Consider the following 21,738-nt stretch of genomic DNA (forward strand, 5'->3'; position numbering starts at 1 on the left):
TCCCAGATCGGTTTATATGGCAGCTATATCAGGTTATGAACTGATTTGAACCTTATTTGACACAGGATAAGAATTGCGCCCTCTAAAAGCTCAAGAAGTCAAATCCCCAGATCTGTTTATATGACAGCTATATCAGGTTATGGACCGATTTCAACCATACTTGGCGCAGTTGTTGGATATAATAACAAAACACGTCGTGCAAAAATTCATTCAAATCGGATAAGAATTGTGCCCTCTAGAGGCTCAAGAAGTCAAGACCCAAGATCGGTTTATATGGTAGCTATAACAGGCTATGGACCGATTTGAACCATACTTAGCACAGTTATTGGATATCATAACAAAACACGTCGTGCGAAATTCCATTCCATTCGGATAAGAATTGCGCCATCTAGAGGCTCAAGAAGTCAAGACCCAAGATCGGTTTATATGGCAGCTATATCAGGTTATGGGCCGATTTGAACCATACTTGGCACAGTTGTTGAATATAATAACAAAACACGTCGTGCAAAATTTCATTTCAATCGGATAAGAATTGCGTACTCTAGAGGCTCAAGAAGTCAAGACCCAAGATCGGTTTATATGGCAGCTATATCAGGTTATGAACCGATTTGGGCCATACTTGGCACAGTTGTTGGATATCATAACAAAACACGTCGTGCAAAATTTCATTCCAATCGGATAAGAATTGCGCACTCTAGAGGCTCAGGAAGTCAAGACCCAAGATCGGTTTATATGGCAGCTATATCAAAACATGGACCGATATGGCCCATTTACAATACCAACCGACCTACACTAATAAGAAGTATTTGTGCAAAATTTCAAGCCGCTAGCTTTACTCCTTCGGAAGTTAGCGTGCTTTCGACAGACAGACGGACGGACGGACGGACATGGCTAGATCGACATAAAATGTCACGACGATTAAGAATATATATACTTTATGGGGTCTCAGACGAATATTTCGAGTAGTTACAAACAGAATGACGAAATTAGTATACCCCCCATCTTATGGTGGAGGGTATAAAAACTAGTCAGTCGGATCTAAATAGATGTAAGGAATATGGTGCGTGTTGAAGCTACTCCAGTTTTTGTTTTTTATGAATCGATTCTGTACATTCCCAAGCGAAAAACGATCAAAAGGCGTTTGTATCCACATACAGTCCCGACCGTACAACACATAAGTATATGTGGAAAAAATATCCTTTAACCAATTTATCTTTTTCTCCTCTGGTATCAAACACGTACAATAGACAATAGTGGGTACCATAAGTTTGGTCTAGGTTGTTCTAATCAACCCACCAGGGAATGCTTTTCTCTCTCTTCATTATGCGTAAGATCTCATTGGAAAGTTGAAGTGCGTTTCTAAATTATGTTCACATGTGGTTATTTTTATGTAATTTAATATTCACAGGCATAAGAAAAAATGGATTGTAGAGAATTCTTTATTATTTAAAAACTCTTGTATATCAAAATATGCACAAGCATATGCGTCAAGAAAAAAGTTATATCGGACTGTGCAAACTAATAAAGTAAAAAAAGAAAAAAATTATGCATGTGAAAACTTTTCAGCCAGAGGTAGAAACATTATTTTCCTTGACTACATGCCTGGTTTTTCTCTCTATGTGCATTTTTAAACATTTTTATCTCAAAACGAGAAGAGGAAGTTTTATTTGTGACACTCTTGCACAAATAAAAATCGCTTTGAGAACATACATTGTTCACATACATATATCCTTGTCTCTCATGGCAAACAATGCATAATGATTTCCAATTTACGTTAAAATATAGCACACGTTGCAAAATATTTCAAATGGCCTCATTCAGTGGCACAATACCGAAAAAGAAGAACGTTCCTTCGCATCATATCCACAAAATGAAATATTATATTCATTTTTGCACATGAAACATTCACACTTGAGCACTGAGATCAATTTCCGCTTTTAAATTTGTAATGTGAAAAACATAAATAAAATATGTGTTCATTCTTTTTTTTTTGAGAATATGTCAATATTGGATTCCTTGGAACAATGACAGATATGGTGCATACTTAATGAATTGTACATATGTCATTTAATAATATTGTGTCAGGCTCTGTACGAGAATCTTATCAAAGCTACGTATACTTCATGTCTGCACAAATATAATTGAGGCGATTTATAATAGCATCTCAAAATATATGTTAAATAATTAAATTTATTCACAACATTATATTGTGCGATACTTCTGTGGACGGTGAAATGGGTTTCAAGAGAATTTCTGAAAAGATTAACATTCTTGGGCATACATGGAGCCATGTTACTAATTGAGGTGGCCAGGATATTACATATGATCGCCTTGCTCTGAACCACGGCGAGAACATCGGGACATATTCTGCTGTGGTTCCCCAGACTGCATGCAGAAAAATAAACGTTTGGAGCATTTTTACGACAAACAAAACATTTTAAACAGAGGGCTTTTCTTTTATTGTAACTTTGTAACGTTAAGCTTCAATATATCAAGCATTAGCCATAAACGTAGCGTTATTGGACGTATCTAACTTTGTTTATCATAAACATTTAAGCAAATTCTCCTTACCGTAGGCGACCTTTCTTTTGAAGTAAAACCAAAAACTCTTTTATGACAAAGTATTTCGATAGCTGCAAACGACTATTCTTTTATCGGACAAATAATTATCTTACTAGTGAGAAAGAGTGAATATTTGAAAGTATAGACAAGTGAAAAGCAAAAATACACACACTATAGAACATTACTATGCTCGTACACAAAATAATAACACCAAGCAGGCCCATGCACTTGCACATAATTACAAGTGGTGTGCTTGTCACTGGTATAGACATATTCTCACACACAACATTTTTTTCTTGTTTTTGTCTGAGCAAAGAGCAGTCAGTATATTGAGCAGCTCGGTCGAGCGTGGATGGTCAATTCGGAAAGTGTCAATTTCTAAACATGTCCAATTACAACAAGTAAAAAGGCGTTAAGTTCGGCCGGGCCAAACTTTGGATACCCACCACCTCGGGTATATATGTAAACCACCTTTCACCAAAATCCGGTGAAAATTGCATACAGTTATATCAAAATATGATCCAATTTGGTCCAAATACTAATAAGTACAAGTCATTGTTCAATTGTGTATAACAAAATATTGGTCTTTTTAGTAGCTTTATCTAAAAATAAACCGATCTGAACCATATACATCCATGTTGACTTATGTCGAAAAGCCTGACATAAGTCGAAGTGTCAAATTTCAGTTAAATCGGATTATAAATGCGCCTTTTTTGGGGCCAAGACTTTAAATCAAGATATCGGTCTATATGGCAGCTATATGCAAATCTTGATCGATCTAGACCAAATTGTAGAAATATTTGTAGGGGCATAACTTGACTCTCTGTGCCAAATTTCGGCAACATCGGACAAAAAATCCGCATTTAATGGGCCCAAAACATTAAATCAAAAGATCGGTCCATATGGCAGCTATATCCAAATCTGGACCGATCTGAGTGAAATTGAAGAAGGATGTCGAAGGGCCTAACACAACTCATTGTCCCAAATTGCGGGACATAACGCTTTTTATGGCCCCAAAACCTAAAACCGAGAGATCGGTCTATATGGCAGATATATCCAAATCTTTATCGATCTGTGCCATATTGCAGAGTTATGTTAAGGGGCTTAACCTAACTTACTGTCCCAGTTTATTGTCCGATATCGGACAATAAATGCGCCTTTTATGGGCCCAAAATCTTATATCGAGGGTTCGGTCTATATGGCGGCTATATCTAAATCTGAACCGATCTGAGCCAAATTGACAAGATGTGGAAAGGCCTAACACAACTCACTGTACCAAATTGGAGGATCGGTCTATATGGCAGCTATATCACGATATAGTCCGATATGGCCCATCTTCGAACTTAACCTGCTTATGGACAAAAACAGAATCTTTGCAAAATTTTAGGTCAATATCTCTATTCTTAAAGACTATAGCGTGATGTCAACAGACAGACGGACAGGTGGACGGGCATGTCTAGATCATCTTAGATTTTTACACTGACCAAGAATATATATACCGTATAAGGTCGGAAATGGATATTTCGATGTGTTGCAAACGGAATGACAAAATGAATATACCCCATCCTTCGGTGGTGGGTATAAAAATCATTAGAGGAACAGACATATGGCTGGCAGGTACAAGAAAAAAAAAACAAGAATTTCTAAGGCACTTATATAGCTCGGTAATATTTACACGATATTGAAATATCCATAATAAATTAGGTATTTGAATGTGCGATAACAAAAACTTCCATAAGTAGTTTTATACCCACTTCTATGTGTTGCAAATTTTGTCATTCCATTTGCAACACATAGAAGTGTCCATTTCGGATCCTATAATGTATATATGTTCTCGATCGTCGAAAAATCTAAGACGATCTCGCCATGTCCGTCAGTCCGTCTGTCTGTTTAAATCACGCTACAGGCTTTAGAAATCCGACATCCGCTCCTTGTGTGGTTCAAATCGATCTAACATATAAAACAATCTCCCCATTTAAGATCTTGTGCCCTTAAAAGGACCATTTATTATACAATTACACTGAAATTTTGCCATTAGATCCTTTCAATATGGCCCCCATCGTCCTATATTTCGACAAAGCTGCCCCATATAGACCGATCTCCCGATCTGAGGACTCTTTGTGGGCTCAAGACGTATTTATTATAAGATTTCGTTGAAATTTGGAATAGAGACCTATGTTAGGCTTTTCGACATCTGTGTTCTTTATGGTTCAGATAGGTCTATATTTGGATGTAACTGCCATATGACTGATCTCCCGATTAAGGGTTTTGGGGTCATGAAAGGCGCATTTATTACCTGATTTTGCTATAATTTAGCACAAGGACGTATGGTTCAGTCGGTTCGGTCTATAGTTGGTTGCAGCTACCATAGGTTCCGGTCTCCCGATATTAGTCCATGGGTCCATAAAATGAGCAATTATTACTCGATTTCGCTGAAATGTGACACAGTAAGCTGTGTTAGTCCCTACGACATCCGCATTAAATATGGCCACCATCGGTCTATTTTAAGGTCCTGGGCCCATTAAAGGCGCACTTATTATACGATTTCGCTCAAATTTGGTATAGTGGCCTATATTAGGCTTTTCGAAATCCGTGCCCCATATGGTTCATATCGGTATATATTTTGATAAAGCTTCCGTATTGACAAATATTCCGTTTTAGCAGCTTGAACATTGATTTGTATTTATCAGACCACTCGACGCCCGTGATGAGTTTGGTCCAAATCGGACCATATTAAAATAGAGCTGCCATGGGTTCATAAATGACGAATTTTTCTCCGGATTATGATGAAAGGTGGTTAACAAATTTGGGCCCGGCCGAACTTAATGTCGTTTTACTTGTTTTTGTTTTGAATCTAAAACTTTTAAGTATTTATATATATTTAGCATATAATTTATTCTGGAATGATTATATACTCTATTCATTTTGACTTCCTGAGCCTGGAGGCTGTATTATTATTGGGTTTTCCTAGAATTTTGGAGGTTATACTTTTCTTGACTTCTAATAGGCATGAAAGTTCGGTCCATATCGGTCTATAAATGATTATAGCTTTACTGGTTTGGTAGAAATTTAGTACTTAAAGTGCGACCATGTCTTTTAGCAAATTTTGATTTGTGTAAACTCAGCTCTCATTGATACATGAGAAGTTTGTCCTCCCTTTCTAAATGAAATGTTCGCGGGTTCACACAAAATCGATATTCTCTGCTAACGCTAATTTATGCAGATATTGTTTAACAAAGGTTCGGTATACAGAGTCGCTTAGAAGGTTTGTTTTGTTTCGCTTGGTCTACTGGTTGGCTAGAGTGTTGTTGGAGGAAAGGGACCCGAATGAGAAAACGACGTTGAAATCAACAAAGGAGGTATCCAGTCAAATGCGCCCTGAGAATGATTAGGCCGCATCAGCAGCCCAAGCATAATAAGCAAGCACTTTCAATATGAACTCGAATCTCTTCATTATCAAAATTCAGTTGTATCGAACAAGTTGCCTTCACAAAAATTCTCTAGGGGAACGTCTATTTATGGTTTTATTTGGACGCGTGACACAATACCAATATCGCGACTAAAGCTCTTAATACCGAATTTCGCAGAAATTTGGAACTGTGAGTCACATATGACCTCTTCATGCTTTGTAAATGTTTTTAAGGTTCTTGTGGCATGAAAAGGCTTATTTAATCATCCAGATTCCCATTACAAATACTATGCAACGTAGTGCAAATCGGTCTTCGGAATTCAAAGTTAAGCCCGCCAGAACTTAATGTCTTTTTACTTGTTTTTTATACCCACCACCGAAAGTTGGGGCATATTCATTTTGTCATTCCGTTTGAAATACATCGAAACATCCATTTCCGACCCTATAAGGTATATAAATACTTTTGATTGCCTTAAAAATCTAAGACAATCCAGCCATATCCGTATGTCTGTCCGTCTGATCGTCTGTCTGTTGAAATCACGCTACAGTCTTTAAAAACAGAGAAATTACGCTGAAACTTTGCACAGATTCTTTTTTTTGTCCATAAGCAGGTTAAGTTTGAAGAAGGGCTATATCGGACTATATCTTGACATAGCCCCCATAGAGACCGATCCGCCGATTTAAGATCTTAGTTCCATAAAAGCCACATTCATTATCCGATTTTGTTGAAATTTGGGACAGTGTGTTGTTTTAAGACCTTCGACATCCTTCTTCAATTTGGCCCAGATTAGTACAGATTTGGATATAGCTGCCATATAGAGCGATTTCTGGATTTAAGGTTTTGGGGCCATAAAAAGCGCATTTATTGTCCGATTTCTCCGAACTTTGGGACAGAGAGATGTGTTAAGCTCTTCGACATATTTCTGCAATTTGGCCTAGATAAGTTTAAATTTGAATGTAACTGCTATATAGGCCGATTTCTCTATTTATGATTTTGGACCAATAAAAAGAGCATTTATTGTCCGATTAAGCCGAAATTTTGGACAGTGAGTTGTGCTAGGCCCTTCGGCATCTTTTTTCAATTTGGCCCAGATCGGTCCAGATTTGAATATTGCTGCCATATAGACCGATCCCTCCCTTTAAGTTCTTAGGACCAAAAAAGGCTCATTTATTGTTCGATTTCGCCGAAATTTGCGACAATGAGTTGTGTTAGGCTCTTCGCAATTTTTCTGCAACTTGGCCCAAATCGATCCAGATTTGGATTATAATCCGATTTCAATGAAATTTGACACAGTGACTTATGATATTGTGACATTCGTGTTGTATATGGTTCAGAGCGGTTTATTTTTAGATATAGCTACTAAAAAGACTAATATTTTGTTATATTGTACATTGAACAATGACTTGTACTTATTAGTATTTGGTCCAGATCGGAACATATTTCGATAAAGCAGCTATGAAGGCATAAATTATCCATTTTTCACCGGATTATGGCGAAAGGTGGTTTACATATATACCCGAGGTGGTGGGTATCCAAAGTTCGCCGAATTTAATGCCTTTTTACTTTTTATACCCTCCACCCTAGGATGGGGGTAAACAAAATCCGTCATTCTGTTTGTAACTACTCGTTTGAGACCCCATAAAGTATATATATTCTTGATCGTCGTGTCATTTTATGTCGATCTAGCCATGTCTGTCCGTCCATCTGTTTTTCGAAAGCAAGCTAACTTTCGAAGGAGTAAAGCTAGCCGCTTCAAGTTTTGCACATATTCTTCTTATTAGTGTAGGTCGGTTGGGATTCTAAATGGGCCAAATCGGTCCATGTTTTGATATAGCTGCCATATAAACCGATTTTGGGTCTTGACTTCTTGGGTCTCTAGAGGGCGCAATCCAGGTCCGATTTGATATGGTGTTTTGGTATCAGTTCCAACAACTGCGCTAAATATGGCTTAAATCGGTTCATAACCTGATATAGCTGCCATATAAACCGATCTGGGGTCTTGACTTCCTGAGCCTATAGAGTGCGAGATTCTTATCCGAATGGAATGAAATTTTGCACGACGTCTTTTGTTATGATATCCAACAAATGTGCCAAGTATGGCTTTAATTGGTCCATAACCTGATATTGCTGCCATATAAACCGATCTTGGGTCTTGACTTCCTGAGCCTCTAGAGTACGCAATTCCTATCCGATTTGACTGAAATTTTGCACGTGGTGTTTTGGTATCAGCTCCAACAACTGCGATAAGTATGGTTTAAATCGTTCCATGTTTTGACATAGCTGCCATATAAACCGATCTCTGGTCTTAATTTCATGAGCCTCTAGAGGGCGCAATTCTTATCCGATTGGAATGTTTTGTTATGATATCCAACAACTGTGCCTGTTATGGTTCAAATCGTTCCATAACCTGTTATAGCTGTAATATAAACCGATCTGGGGACTTGTATTCCTGAGCTTCTGGAGAGAGCAATTCCTATCCGATTTGGCTGAAATTTTGCGTAACGTGTTTTGTTATGACTTTTAACTACTATGCCAAATAAGGTTAAAATCGGTTCATAACCTGATATAGCTGCCATATAAACCGATCTGGGATCTTGACTTCTTGAGCCACTAGAGGTCGCAATTATTATCCGATTTACCTGAAATTTTGTACAACGGATCCTCTCATGACCGTTAACATACGTGTTTATTATGAATCGGTCTATTTAATTATGGTCCGAACCGGACTATATCATGATATCCCTCTAATATCTGAGCAAATCTTTTCTTTTATCCTTTTTCTGCCTAAGAAGAGATGCCGGGAACAGAACTCGACAAATGCGATCCATGGTGGAGGGTATATAAGATTCGGCCCGGCCGAACTTAGCACGCTCTTACTTGTTTTTATATTGATTTTCTCCATAAGTTCCATCAATAAAAGTGAATGTATCTGTTAACCTATATGGGTCAAAGTGGCATGATCTAAATTGTCGATGTGTAGCGAGGATTCACAAACATCAGCAATTTTAAATGTTTGTGACTGCTCTTCTTCTTTTTTATTTTTGTCCGTATTTCCGGAAAATAAATGTCAAACACATGTGTGCATACACACACTCTCTTGGTTATTTGTGAACAATTGTGCACACTTTATGCACTCGAATTCACACTCGACGCAATCACTCACACACATACATGTGTATGCATGGTGTAAAACCAGCAAAAACAGCTAAAAACGTATACGCAATTTTGTTTATTTCCTGCAGAAGGAACTCAAAAAAGGGAAATACAAAATAATATAAAAAAAGAAACCACGAATCCCTCAATGAAAGAGAGCAAGTATATGCAACGGATACAAAGAGTAACATATAACATAGCAGCGTGTGTCTGTGTAAGTGCGAGCTTTAAAGAGGACATTGGCAAAAGTGAATTAAAAAACACCCTGGAGAATAAATTGCTCACAATTCCATAAAGTGAACAACCAACCAGTCGAAGTAATAAAGACCAGCCAGTCAGCCACCAGTGCTGTCGAGGTTGTGTGGTTAGTGCAACGTTTTTTGTTTTATATGCTTTAATTCATTTAAATAAATATAGTGTATGCATGAATACAATATAGCGTTCGGCGATGTCGTTGAAACAATTCTATCGCAACGCGAACGCACCGAACGATACGTGCGGTCAGTGATGTTGATGCGCTGAAAAAGAAGTCGATAAAAAAAAGGTGAAACTTGTATCGCAATAGCCAAAAGGTAAAAAAAAAAACATAGACAAACACACAAGGACATGGCTTAATTGTTATGTGCATATATTGATGGATATTAATGCTGGCACTTTTGCATCAGCCCAGATATTCGCGCCTTACGTTGCAGTAAATATTCTACAGTCATTAGCAGCAGCAGCGGTGAATGGTCGACCGCAATCCAGTGGAGACAAGTGTTACTATGTGCCTGGACAAGGTGTGTCCAATTGGGTTGGTGTCGAGTTCTTGCAGTGGTTTTTGCCCTTGTGTTTGATGTCATCGTCCGCATCTCCGTTTGAATCCGCACGGAATTGTGAAAGCCATCTACGTTGCCAGGGCAATTGCTTGCGACACCGTAATCATCAACTTCGACAAGAGAACGGAGGACGCAAAATCCTCGCCATCCGCTTTGAAACGGGCGGTACATGACCACAACAATAATGGAAATTTCACAAGCGAAATTCTGGTGTTCTCTAATGTTGTTCGTCGCAATGGATGTAGTCGTTGCTGAAATTATTTTGCGCATAGATCCTTTGGGTAAGAGCAAATTACTTTTTACATTTCCTTGTTTTTCATTTTGTTGTTTGTATGTTTTTATCATTTTGTGTGGCTTTTTTGCGGTGTACTGCGCTGCTGTTTCACTTTAGTCCTTTGTGATCCCCAAAAAGAGCTTAATGCAGTTTCTTTTCAGTAATCAAATTTTAAGAGTAATTTATGTTGTGGATATAATGAGATTTTCTTCAGCGAAATGCCATGTACAAGAATCACAGCCCGAATGTTGGGCAAAGTTTAAGCGCATTGAATTTTTTGGATTAGTGAAATACACCAGCGCGCAGAGAGAAAGATCCAAGCGCTAATAGCGAATTCATAATGAGCTACACCACACTCAAATACCCTATAAAGGTGGTTTTCGTGTTCCATTAACAAATTTATATTCCTTAAGAAATTATTAAGATTTATTATGATAGCAAGAAAATTAGGAGACCAGAACCTAGGAGGCGTGGGTAACCCCATAACAACATTACTCCATTTTTTATTAAATAAAATCATTTATCATATCATGTTTGCACACTGAAAAGTATGATGGAATAACAGAATGTGGGGAATACGTTTTGAAACGGCTCAAAGGAAATCCTCAACGTCGCCACAATATGTAATACAATACATATAACACGTGCGTTGAAGTTTCCCCTGTGACAAAGCCACTTAAATGTAATTTCGCATTTAATATTTCGATATTTTAATTAGATGTGCACGCATTGTTATACGACCTTTATGAGATCTATTTGAACAACAGTCTAGTCTAAACAGTAAGATAAACCCTATAAAAACGAGCTAATCTTGGAAAACCACCTCCAAGGATTCCTTTCAAATAACTGAACTAAGATTGTATCTGGATATGAAAGTGATGTAGCAAATTTTAGCAAAATCAAATAAAATTACAAGCATCTATAAGAATTCCTGTCGGGGGATTGCTTTATATGGGGGCACTATGTCCTTCTCGTACTATTGCTAATTTTTTTTGCTTTTATTTATGTTTACAGTTTATATATAAGTCTACAAATAAGCAAATTGAATATTGATCCAAAAAAAGTAATGAATAAGTACGCTGTGCCAAATTCGCTCATCTCAAGTACAATAATAAGCAAATTGCTTGGAATTTTATACCCTCCACCATAGGATGGGGGTATACTAACTTCGCCAGTCTGTTTGTAACACATCGAAATACTGTTCATAGACCCCATAATGTATATCAATTATTGATCTCCATGACATTTCAAGTAGCCGTCTGTGAAAAGCGCGCTAACTTTCGAAGAAGTAAAGCTAGGCTCGAGAGGAGAGTCTCAGTGGGGAGTCAGGTGGCACTGGCTCTTGATTAAATACTGAGTGCCATAGCTGCCATAACATGAGGCATGAATGTGACCGTGGATTTGTGGTTAGTCGGAGACTGAAACACCTTGTCTCCAGCTTTACTCCGGTGGATGAGAGGCTGGCCAGAATCCGCAAATTCTTCAACATCAGCCTTATTTGCACCCATAGGACAAAGACGAGCAAACCAAGGGTATTTCTACGAGCGCCTAGAGTGAGAATATGACCGTTGCCCCGCCCATGATATTAAAATCGTTCTGGGAGATTTTAATGCAATGATAGGGAGGGAAGACATTTTTGGTCCTACAGTCGGAAAGTTTAACCTCCACGAGATAACGTCCAGTAATGGGTTGAGGCTTATAGATTTCGCCGCGGCAAAAAATATGGTAGTTAGTAGCACCAGATTTCAACACAAAACTATTCAAAAAGCCACATGGCTGTCACCAGATCAAAATACGAGAAACCAAATCGATGACGTTGTGACAGATGGTAGGCATTCATCCAGCGTGTTAGATGTACGATCGATCCGTGGAGCGAATATAGATTCGGATCATTACCTCCTTGCAGCAAAGGTTCGCACCCGTTTGAACATGGCGAGGAAAATACGATCTGACACTGCACGGAAGCTGGACATTGGAAAGCTGCAAACACAACAGATCGCAGTGGCATACTCCACTCGACTGACCCAACTGCTTGATGAAAGCACTCCTTGTTCCGATGATATAATGGCGCAGTGGCAAACTATTGCCCACTCCATGGAAATTACCGCGAAATCCGTACTTGTGTACCGGAAGCCTCCTCCAAGAAACTCATGGTACGACCAAGAGTGTCGAGATGCTTCTGAAGCCAAGAATGCGGCATATAGAGCAACCCTGCAATCAGTAGCAACGCGCCAGATGAGGGAGAGGTATCGGGAGAAAAGGAGGGAGGAGAAACGTCTATTCCGCAGAAAGAAAAAGGAAATTTAAAGACGTGAGTGTGAGCGAATTGAGATGTACAGGAGTCAGAATGAAGTCCGGAAATCCTACCAAAGAACCAAAAAAACAAATTTTACAAAAAAATTTAAAATAAAACAATTAATTAAAATAACACCGACATCTGTTTTTAATAATTGTACATGACCTCAAGCCGAACTATCCACGAAATTATAATCAACAAGTAAAAAGGCGTTAAGTTCGGCCGGGCCGAACTTTGGATACCAAACACCTCGGGTATATATGTAAACCATTTTTCGTCAAAAAGTGGTGCAAAATTCATACCTTAAGCACCATAGCAGCTATATCACTACATGTTCCGATTTGGGCCAAAAGTAAAAGTCTTTGTTCAATTGTAAAATACAAAATATTGGTTTCTTTTGGTAGTTATATCTAAAAATAATAAACCGATCTGAACTATGCACGACACGGATATCGAAAAGCATAACATAAGTCAGTATGTCAAATTTCAGTGAAATCGGAATAAAAATGAGTCTTTTATGGGGCCAAGACTTTAAATCGAGAGATCGGTCTATATGGCAGTTATATGCAAATCTTGAATCTTGAATCCCAAATTTCGACAACATCGGACAATAAATGCGCTTTTTATGGCCCACAAAACCTAAAACCGAGAGATTAGTCTATATGGCGGCTATATCCAAATCTGAACCGATCTGAGCGAAATTGAAGAAGGATGTCGAAGGGCCTAACACAACTCATTGTCCCAAATTGCGGGAGATAACGCTTTTTATGGCCCCAAAACCTAAAACCGAGAGATCGGTCTATATGGCGGCTATATTCAAATCAGGACCGATCTGTGCGATAATGCAGAAGTATGTTAAGGCGCTTAACTTAACTTACTGTCCCAAATTTCGACGACATCGGACAATAAATGCGCCTTTAATGGGCCTAAGACCCTAAACCGGAGGATCGGTCTATGTGGCAGCTATATCCAAATCTGGATCGATCTGAACCAAATTGACGAAGGATGTCGAAGAGTCTAACACAACTCACTGCCCCAAATTTCAGCTTAATCGTATAATAAATGTGGCTTTATGGGCCAAAAACCCTAAATCGGAGGATCGGTCTATATGGCAGCTATATCCAAATCTGGACCGATCTGAGCCGAATTGACGAAGGATGTTGAAGGGCCCAACACAACGCTCTGTCACAAATTTCAGCAAAATCGGATAATAAATGTGGCTTTATATGGGGGCTATATCAAGATATAGTCCGATATAGCCCATCTTCGAACTTAAACTGCTTATGGACAAAAAAAGATTCTTTGCAAAGTTTCAGCTCTATATCTCTATTTTGGAAGACTGTAGCGTGATTTCAACAGACAGACGGACGGGCATGTCTAGATCGTCTTAGATTTTTACGCTGATCAAGAATATATACTTTAAAGGGTCGGAAATGGATATTTCGATGTGTTGCAAACGGAATGACAAAATGAATATACCCCGATACTTCGGTGGTGGATATAAAAAGGTCAACAATACACAATATAACAAAGAATTAAACATCAAACCGATGGCTTTGGCGCAGGCACATCCTCCTGCAGAGACAAAGAAGGAAATCTGGTAACTGAGACAGGTAAGATGCTGAGGATATGGAAAGAACATTTTATCCAAATGCTAGTGTCCGACGTTGGCGGCGAAAAGGATACCGTAGAACCAATCAATGATGATGGTATAGAATGTTTACCTCCTAATCAGAATGAGGTCTAGGTAGCAGTGACCCAACTAAAGAACGACAAGAGAGTAGGAACCGAAGGGTTACCCGCTGAACTATCTAAGACCGGAGGCGCAATGCTGACAAGGCGTATGCATCAGCTTATCTGCGCAATCTGGCTAGAAGAACGCATACCCGATGATTGAAACCTCAGCATGCTATTTCCCTTACACAAGACGGAATGTGCCAACTACAGAGGAATAAGTCTCTTCCCATCGCATACAAGATATCCTCGAGCATACTGTGTGAAATATTAAAACCTAAAGTCAATGAGATAATAGGGCCCTATCAATGGGGCTTTAGACCTGGTAAATCCACCCTTGACCAGATATTCACACTGTGCCAAACTCTGACCCGAGAAGGACAAATTAACACCTACAATTTCTTTGATGACTACAAAGCCGCTTTCGATACTCCTTTACGTTCAAAGGTATTTCAAGCCATGCCTGAGTTTGGTATCTCCGCAAAATGAATGAGACTCTGCAGGATGACACTTGCTGATACGCGTTCCTCAGTGAGAATAGGAAAGAATCTCTCCGAACCATTTAATATCAAACGAGATTTCAGCGAAAATCCTAATATCCTGCTGGAAAAGATTATACGAGATGCAGATGTGAATAGGTATGGCACACTAATCACAGGAGAACACATGTTACTCGCCTATGCCGATGACATCGATATCATAGGTCGGTCACCGGAAGTAGTAACTGCAGCCTTTGAAAGAATCGAAAGAGAGGCAGTGAAATGGGTTTGGCAGTAAATGGAGATAAGACGAAATGGATGGTTCCAACTCCCAAAATACCTTGTACAAACGAAACCAAGAAAGTTGGGAAGCACACCTTTGAGGTAGACAGCAACTTTACCTACCTTATCTACCCGCCGTAACCGAAACGAATGACACCAATTTTGAGATAAAGCGAAGAATAATACTATGAAACAGTTGCTACTTTGGACTAATCAAGCAGTTTAGTTCTAAACACCTCCACCTCCCAACAGACGAAGATTACACTATACAAGACACTGATACTACCCGCGCCGTTATATGGTTCTGAAGCAGATGAGGCAGTGCTTGGAGTATTTGAGAGAAAGATTCTTCGTAAAATATATGGACCAATTTGGGTTAATAGAGAATATAGGCGACGTTTAAACCACGAGCTGTATGAGCCGTATGACGACCATAGCATAGTTACACGCGTCAAAATAAAACGACTGCGTTGGCTAGATCATGTTGTCAGAATGGACGAAGAAGCTCCAGCAAAGAAGTCTTTTGAAGGCAAACACGGTGATACACGCAAATCGGGAAGACCAAAAGCCTGATGGAAACACCTCGAAACTTGGTGTCAGAGATTTTAGAATGAGCGCATTAGATCGAGGCGCTTGGAACGCTATTCTACATTCGGCTAGTGGAACAAATGTTCTGTCATAGCAAATTAAAGTAAGTAAAGCAAGGCTCTTGACATTTTGCACACATACTTGCTATAAATGCGCCATATTGATCCATGTTTTGATATAGCTACCATTTAAACCGATCTTGGAACTTGTCTTCTTGAGCCTCTAGACTGCGAAATTCTTATACTATTTGGCTGAAATTATGTATGATGGGTATGGCCAAAATCGGTTCATTAATTGATATTGATCTTGACTAATTGAGGCTCTAGAGAGCGTCAATTTGAATCCGATTTGGCTAAACTATTGCATAAGATGTTTTGTTAAGACTTCCAACAACTATGTGAAGTATGGTCCAAATCGGTTTATAACCTATCGTATTTGGCTGATATTTTGTATAAATATCAAATATGGTCTATATCGGTCTATAATCTAACATAGCTTTCATATAAGACAGATCATTGCAGATTTGTGATAGCTAATAAATTTATTTAGTAACAATGGTGAAAAAGATGGCTACCTTTAGTTTCGAATAACACGACCAGCGCTGAATCTGCAGCTTCCGGAGTAAGGTGAAACCCAACTGGACGAAATTCGGAAGGCTACTTAGAGGAAATCTTAGACAAGATACTATAAATTGTCTAAGTAGAGAAGACATTGACGACAATGTCAACGACTGCAATAGTCGAGTCTTTTGGCGACAATTGTCCTTTTTCGCAAAGTAAATCAGCCCAAGAAAAACCCTGGATGACCAGGGAGATTTGCAACATAGGAAAAGAGGTTCGCCGACTTTATAACTTGGCTACTGAAAGCTTTTCTGCGGACAGGTCATTAGCATCAATGATGCTACCATGAAGAAGTTTCTCTGAAAAAATCCATGTCCACACTGAAACGTTAGTAGACGACATGGGAGTGAGAGCAGAGACAATGAAGGACATGTTGTGGGTTTGTTGATGAAAACTCATTTCCACAGGATACGGAGGGACTCACGGAGACATCGGAATCTTGTAGTAATGGTGTTGATCGAAGGCTTATCATTACAGAACTTATGGTAAAGGAAGACTTAAGAAGCTTCCAACCATTTAAGTCGCCTGGACCTGATGGAGTATTTCCGGCGTTTCTGATGAAGTATGACGAATATCTGGCGCCCAATCTGGCCACTATTTTCAAAACATGCCTAGGACTTGTATATACGCTGAAAGCCTGGCAGACGGCAGGGAGGTTTTTATGCCCAAACCCGACATGACAAGTTATGCGACACCAAAGGCCTACAGACTAATAAACCCTTTATCATTTTTACTCAAAACCATGGAACATATTGTGGAAACCATGATAAAGAGTAGGACAACAGCTCAAATAAATTGGGGTACCCATGATATAAATATAAGGGAGAAACAAGCAAAAGGCACTGCGTGGAATTTTATCGCGACTCCTTCGAGCGACCACCATAAATGATCGAATACGAATGCTGACTGAGGAGGGATTTGAAACCGTTATGTTATAATACTTCTAAGTGGTAAGCATCCGAATAAGCTATGCAGAGGGGTCGAAAGGCTCTAGGAGAGGTCATACGACAGGCCGAGAGGTCTCAATGTTAAACCAGAGAAGACTGACTCCCTTGGAATTACAAGAGCGTGATTAGACCAATACTTACTTACGCCTTAGTAGTTTGGTAGACTGCAATGGAGAAAAAGCGCAACATAAGGACCATACAACAAGTTTAGAGAACATGTTGTCTTGGCAAAGGCGGAGCGATGAGGACCACGCCCACTAGGCCACTGGAGACTATTCTAGATATCCGACCCATTGACATACAGATTGAGTGTGAGGCAGCCACTACGGCTATGAGACTTAAGGCGATGGGAGAATGGATTGAGGATGGGAGCAGCTCATATCATCCCGGTATAATCGAGGCGACGATAGGAAATATGGAAGGAAGTGGAGAGGTCACGAACAGTCTTGCAGTGTAAGAAGGAGATTAACCCCTTCTCTGAGGATGGCAAAATCCGCATCATTTGGGTGCCGGGCCATAACGGAGTAAAGGGAAATGAAGGGGAAAAGGATTTGGTGGTGAAGGCCAAAGGACTGCCGTCAATAAACTTGATTAACCCGAAGCCTTTCGTGTCGACGCAGTCCGAGTTAAGGGAGTGGGTGACGAATGCGCATGCAACATTGTGGAACAGTGAAACGGTCGGTAGGACGGCGTAAATCCTATGGGGGGATCCAGATCGTGAGAAGACGAGGCTAGCTATTGGTATCATAACGGTACACACAGGACTACGAGCTTACTTATGTAAAATCAATGCGGCAAGCGATAGCATGTGTATTGCATGCGGGGAAGATGATGAGACGTTAGAGAATTTCCTTTGTCATTGCCCAGCTTTCGCGTCCAACAGATACCGGTACTTAGGTGGAGACACAATATCAGACCTGAACCAACTTGGGGGAGTGACATTGAAAACAATTAAGGATTTTGTAAGTAGCATGGAATTTTTTTAGAGCGCACAACAAGCCGATTACTGGCTTAGGTGTATGTCCATAGTGGCATGGGGGGGATTAATATCTGCAGCCTCTTTTCAACCTAACCTAACTGCCCAAAAGAAAATCTAAGTTAGGAATTCCGTGCTACTTAAAACATTTTGAAAATGGATTCGTTTTAGTATATCTTGCCAAGCACCTTTTTGAGACACAAGCATAATCTTATATAATATAAAAATCTATTTGTGTTTGTTTGTAGATTTGTTTGTTTGTGTGTTCCTTATAGACTCAGAAACGGCTGAACCGTTTTTCTTGAAATTTTCACAGATGGTGCATAATGACCCCGTGGTGAAAATAGGGTACTACATTTTTTGATATCTGAAAGGGGGGAGGACCCTCCCCCTTACCCTAATTTTCGGAAACGCCAGATCTCGGAGATCGGTGGTGCGATTTAAGCGAAATTTTGTGTGCTCTCATATAGTACCCTAAAAAAAATTTGGTATCCAAATTGCGGATGGGGTACCTAGGGGGGCTGCCCCACCCTAAAACCTACCAAACATATATTTAGACCAATCACGACAATATGGGACTCAAATGTAAGGTATTTAGGATAAGAAAACGTACCTGTTATCCGATTGGAGGACCAAGTGCTAGGGGGACCACCCCAAGCCCTAAAACATCCCTAAATCGGACATATTTACCGACCATGGCAATATGGGACTAGAATACGAATCTGATATCCAAATGTGGGATCACGTTTCTGGGGGTCCACCCCTCCCCCAAAACACCCAACAAACTGGACATATTTACTGACTATAGGAATATGGGGCTTACATAAAAGGTATTTGAATGTAGAATACGAATCTGATATCCAAATATGAAACCAAGTTTTTGGGGGGCCGCCTTTCACCAAAAACATCCCCCAAAAGGGTCAAATTTACGACCATAGCAATAAGGGGCTCAAATGAAAGGTCTTTGGGAGTAAAGCTCGAATTTGATATCAATATTCGGGAAAAGTGTCTATGGGGCCTTCCCACCACCACAACACCACCCAAATAGTAATTATTTTCTGACTATTGCAATATGAGGCTCAAAGTGGAACACGAATCTAACTCACTGAGTGGCCGCCCATCCCCCAAAACACCCCCAAGCCGGTCATGATTATGCCGACTATGGAAATATGGGACTCAAATTAAAGGTATGTTGGAGTAGACCACGCATCTGATATCAACATTAGGGGCCAACTGTCTAGCGGACATCCCACCACAATAACAACCCCCAAATAGGACGTATATCGTAAAGAGAGTGGAACTAAATATTCATAGTTTTTAGGGTCAATACCCCATACCGGACATATTTGCTGACTTTTGCAATAAGAAGTTTAAATGAGATTTAAAAACGAATTTGATTTCCAATTTTGAGGCCAATGGCAATATGGGGTTCAAATAAATGACATACAGATATATGAGCACGTTGGTGATATATTTTCCGGGTTTAGTGATTGGGCGACCACCCTAATTCTCAAAACATCCCTAAACCGGCCATATTTACCGACCATGTCAATTTGAAGAGTAAATGAAACGTTTTGTGGGGTAGAGCAAGAATTGGTACCCACTTTCGGGACCAACTTTCTGGGGGTCAACCCCTTTCCCAAAATACTCCACAAGCAGCAATTTTTTAGTGACCATCGCAAAATGGGGCTCAAATAAAGGTATTTGGGAGTAGAATACGACTTTGATATCCAAATTTAGGACCATTTATTTAGGGAATCACCGCTTACCCAAAACACCCCGCAAAGGGTAAAAAATTTTCGACCATGCCAATATGTGGTATTTAAGATTAGAAAACGAATTTGATAACCTATTTTGGGCCATGTGTTTGGGGACGCCTCATCGTGTAAACTCCCTTAAACCAATGGCAATATGGGGTTTAAATAAATGGTTTTTGAAAGAAGAGCATGATGCTGATATTTTTTCAGGGCCAAGTATCGGGGGGACCACCTCTCCCCCGAAAACACCACTAAATCAGACATCATGAGAATATCGGGCTGAAAAGAAGTATTTTAAGAATGGAGTACACCTTACATCCAAACTTAAATTCGTAGACCAATAAAGATCATATGCGATTCAGATAAAGGCACTTATATTGTTTAACTGGTAGTCAAGCGATATACTATTTTCGTAGCATGGTATTTCACTAAAAGCTCTTTAATTGTCGAAAATAAATATTCCAAGGAAACTTTTGTTCCATATGAAGTAAAAGAAGGCGCAGCGGAGCGGGCCCGGGTCAGCTAGTGTACTATAAATAGGCTGAGAGGACCATAAACTATAGCCTACAGAATAGAGCTGGCACTTTCCTTCCCATCGATGTTAAATTTTTTCTCTGAATATCGCTTGATATATTTGCTATCGATACTATCGGAAAAGTTAAATTTTTTGCAATGTTTAACAAAAATAAGCGATCCCATACAATTTTCATCCGGTTGTGCTAAAATTTGTTTAATAATTATTCTCATGACTTCCAGTTGACTAAATTAATTGGGGTTTATTCAGTCTGTGCATTAATATTGCTTCTATATAAATCGATCTCCTGGTTTTTATACCCTCCACCATAGGATGGTGGTATACTAATTTCGTCATTTTGTTTGTAACTACTCAAAATATTCGTGTAAGATCCTATAAAGCATATATGTTCTTGATCATCATGATATTTTAAGTCGATCTAGCCTTGTCCGTCCGTCCGTCTCTCGAAAGCGCGGTAACTTTCGAACAAGTAAAGGTAGCCACTTGAAATTTTGCACAAACACTTCTTGTTAGTGTAGATCGGTTGGGATTGTAAATGGGCCATATTGGTTCATGTTTTGATATAGCTGCCATATAAACCAATCTCGGGTCTTGACTTGTTGAGCCTCTAGATGGCGCAATTCTTATTCGATTTGGCTTAAAGTTTGCATGGCGTGTTTCGTTGACATCCATCTACTATGCTAAATGTGGTTTAAATTGGTCCATAACCTGATATAGCTGCCAAATAAACCGATCTTCGAATATGGTCTAAAACGGTCTATAGCCTGATACAGCTCCCATGAAAACCGATCTCAATATTTTATTCTTGAGCCCCTAATGGACGCAATTCTTATTCGATTTGGCTGGAATTTCACAAAATGACTTCTACTATGGTCTTCAACATTCAATTCGATTATTATCCGAATCGGAACGTAACTTGATATGTCTCCAATAGCATAGCAATTATTTTCTTTTATATTTTGTTGGCCTAAAAAGAGATACCGGAAAAGGAACTCGACAAATGCGATCTATACGGTATGTAAGATTCAGCCCGGCCGAACTTAGCACGCTTTTGCTTGTTACTTCTCATTTTTGTTTGAAATAAAGGTAACGGGAAATTAACGATGCTATCGCTATTTATTATTCGAAATATCGAAAATAACGAATGTTGCGATTATTTATAGTTTGGCAACTGTAGTACAGCAGTTTGAAGAGAACGAAAAAGGTCAACTTTTATACCATGTATATCACATTGTGTTAAATATACGGACCAACAACATAATTTTCTTGAAGCCCGATATCCTCCTCTATAAACAGGTAAAAAGTTG

At 39.3% G+C, this 21,738-nt stretch overlaps 2 protein-coding genes across 2 annotated transcripts in view; both read left to right on the forward strand.

The window, feature by feature from the left end:
- Positions 1-4,183: 4,183 nt before the first annotated feature.
- The window catches only part of LOC106089583 (glutamine--fructose-6-phosphate aminotransferase [isomerizing] 2), a 626,017-nt gene continuing 608,462 nt past the window's right edge, over positions 4,184-21,738 (forward strand). The window contains exon 1 of the mRNA XM_059362834.1: positions 4,184-4,197. The gene's annotated coding sequence lies outside the window, so the exon portion shown is untranslated. The remainder of the gene's footprint in view (positions 4,198-21,738) is intronic.
- Positions 10,103-21,738, forward strand: part of LOC106092156 (uncharacterized) — a 153,205-nt gene continuing 141,569 nt past the window's right edge. Inside the window, exon 1 of the mRNA XM_059362831.1 lies at positions 10,103-10,224. Coding sequence (XP_059218814.1) covers positions 10,113-10,224 — 112 coding nt within the window. The 5' untranslated portion in view covers positions 10,103-10,112. The remainder of the gene's footprint in view (positions 10,225-21,738) is intronic.

Source organism: Stomoxys calcitrans, chromosome 2 (assembly GCF_963082655.1).
Source record: "Stomoxys calcitrans chromosome 2, idStoCalc2.1, whole genome shotgun sequence".
Classification (NCBI taxonomy): domain Eukaryota; kingdom Metazoa; phylum Arthropoda; class Insecta; order Diptera; family Muscidae; genus Stomoxys; species Stomoxys calcitrans.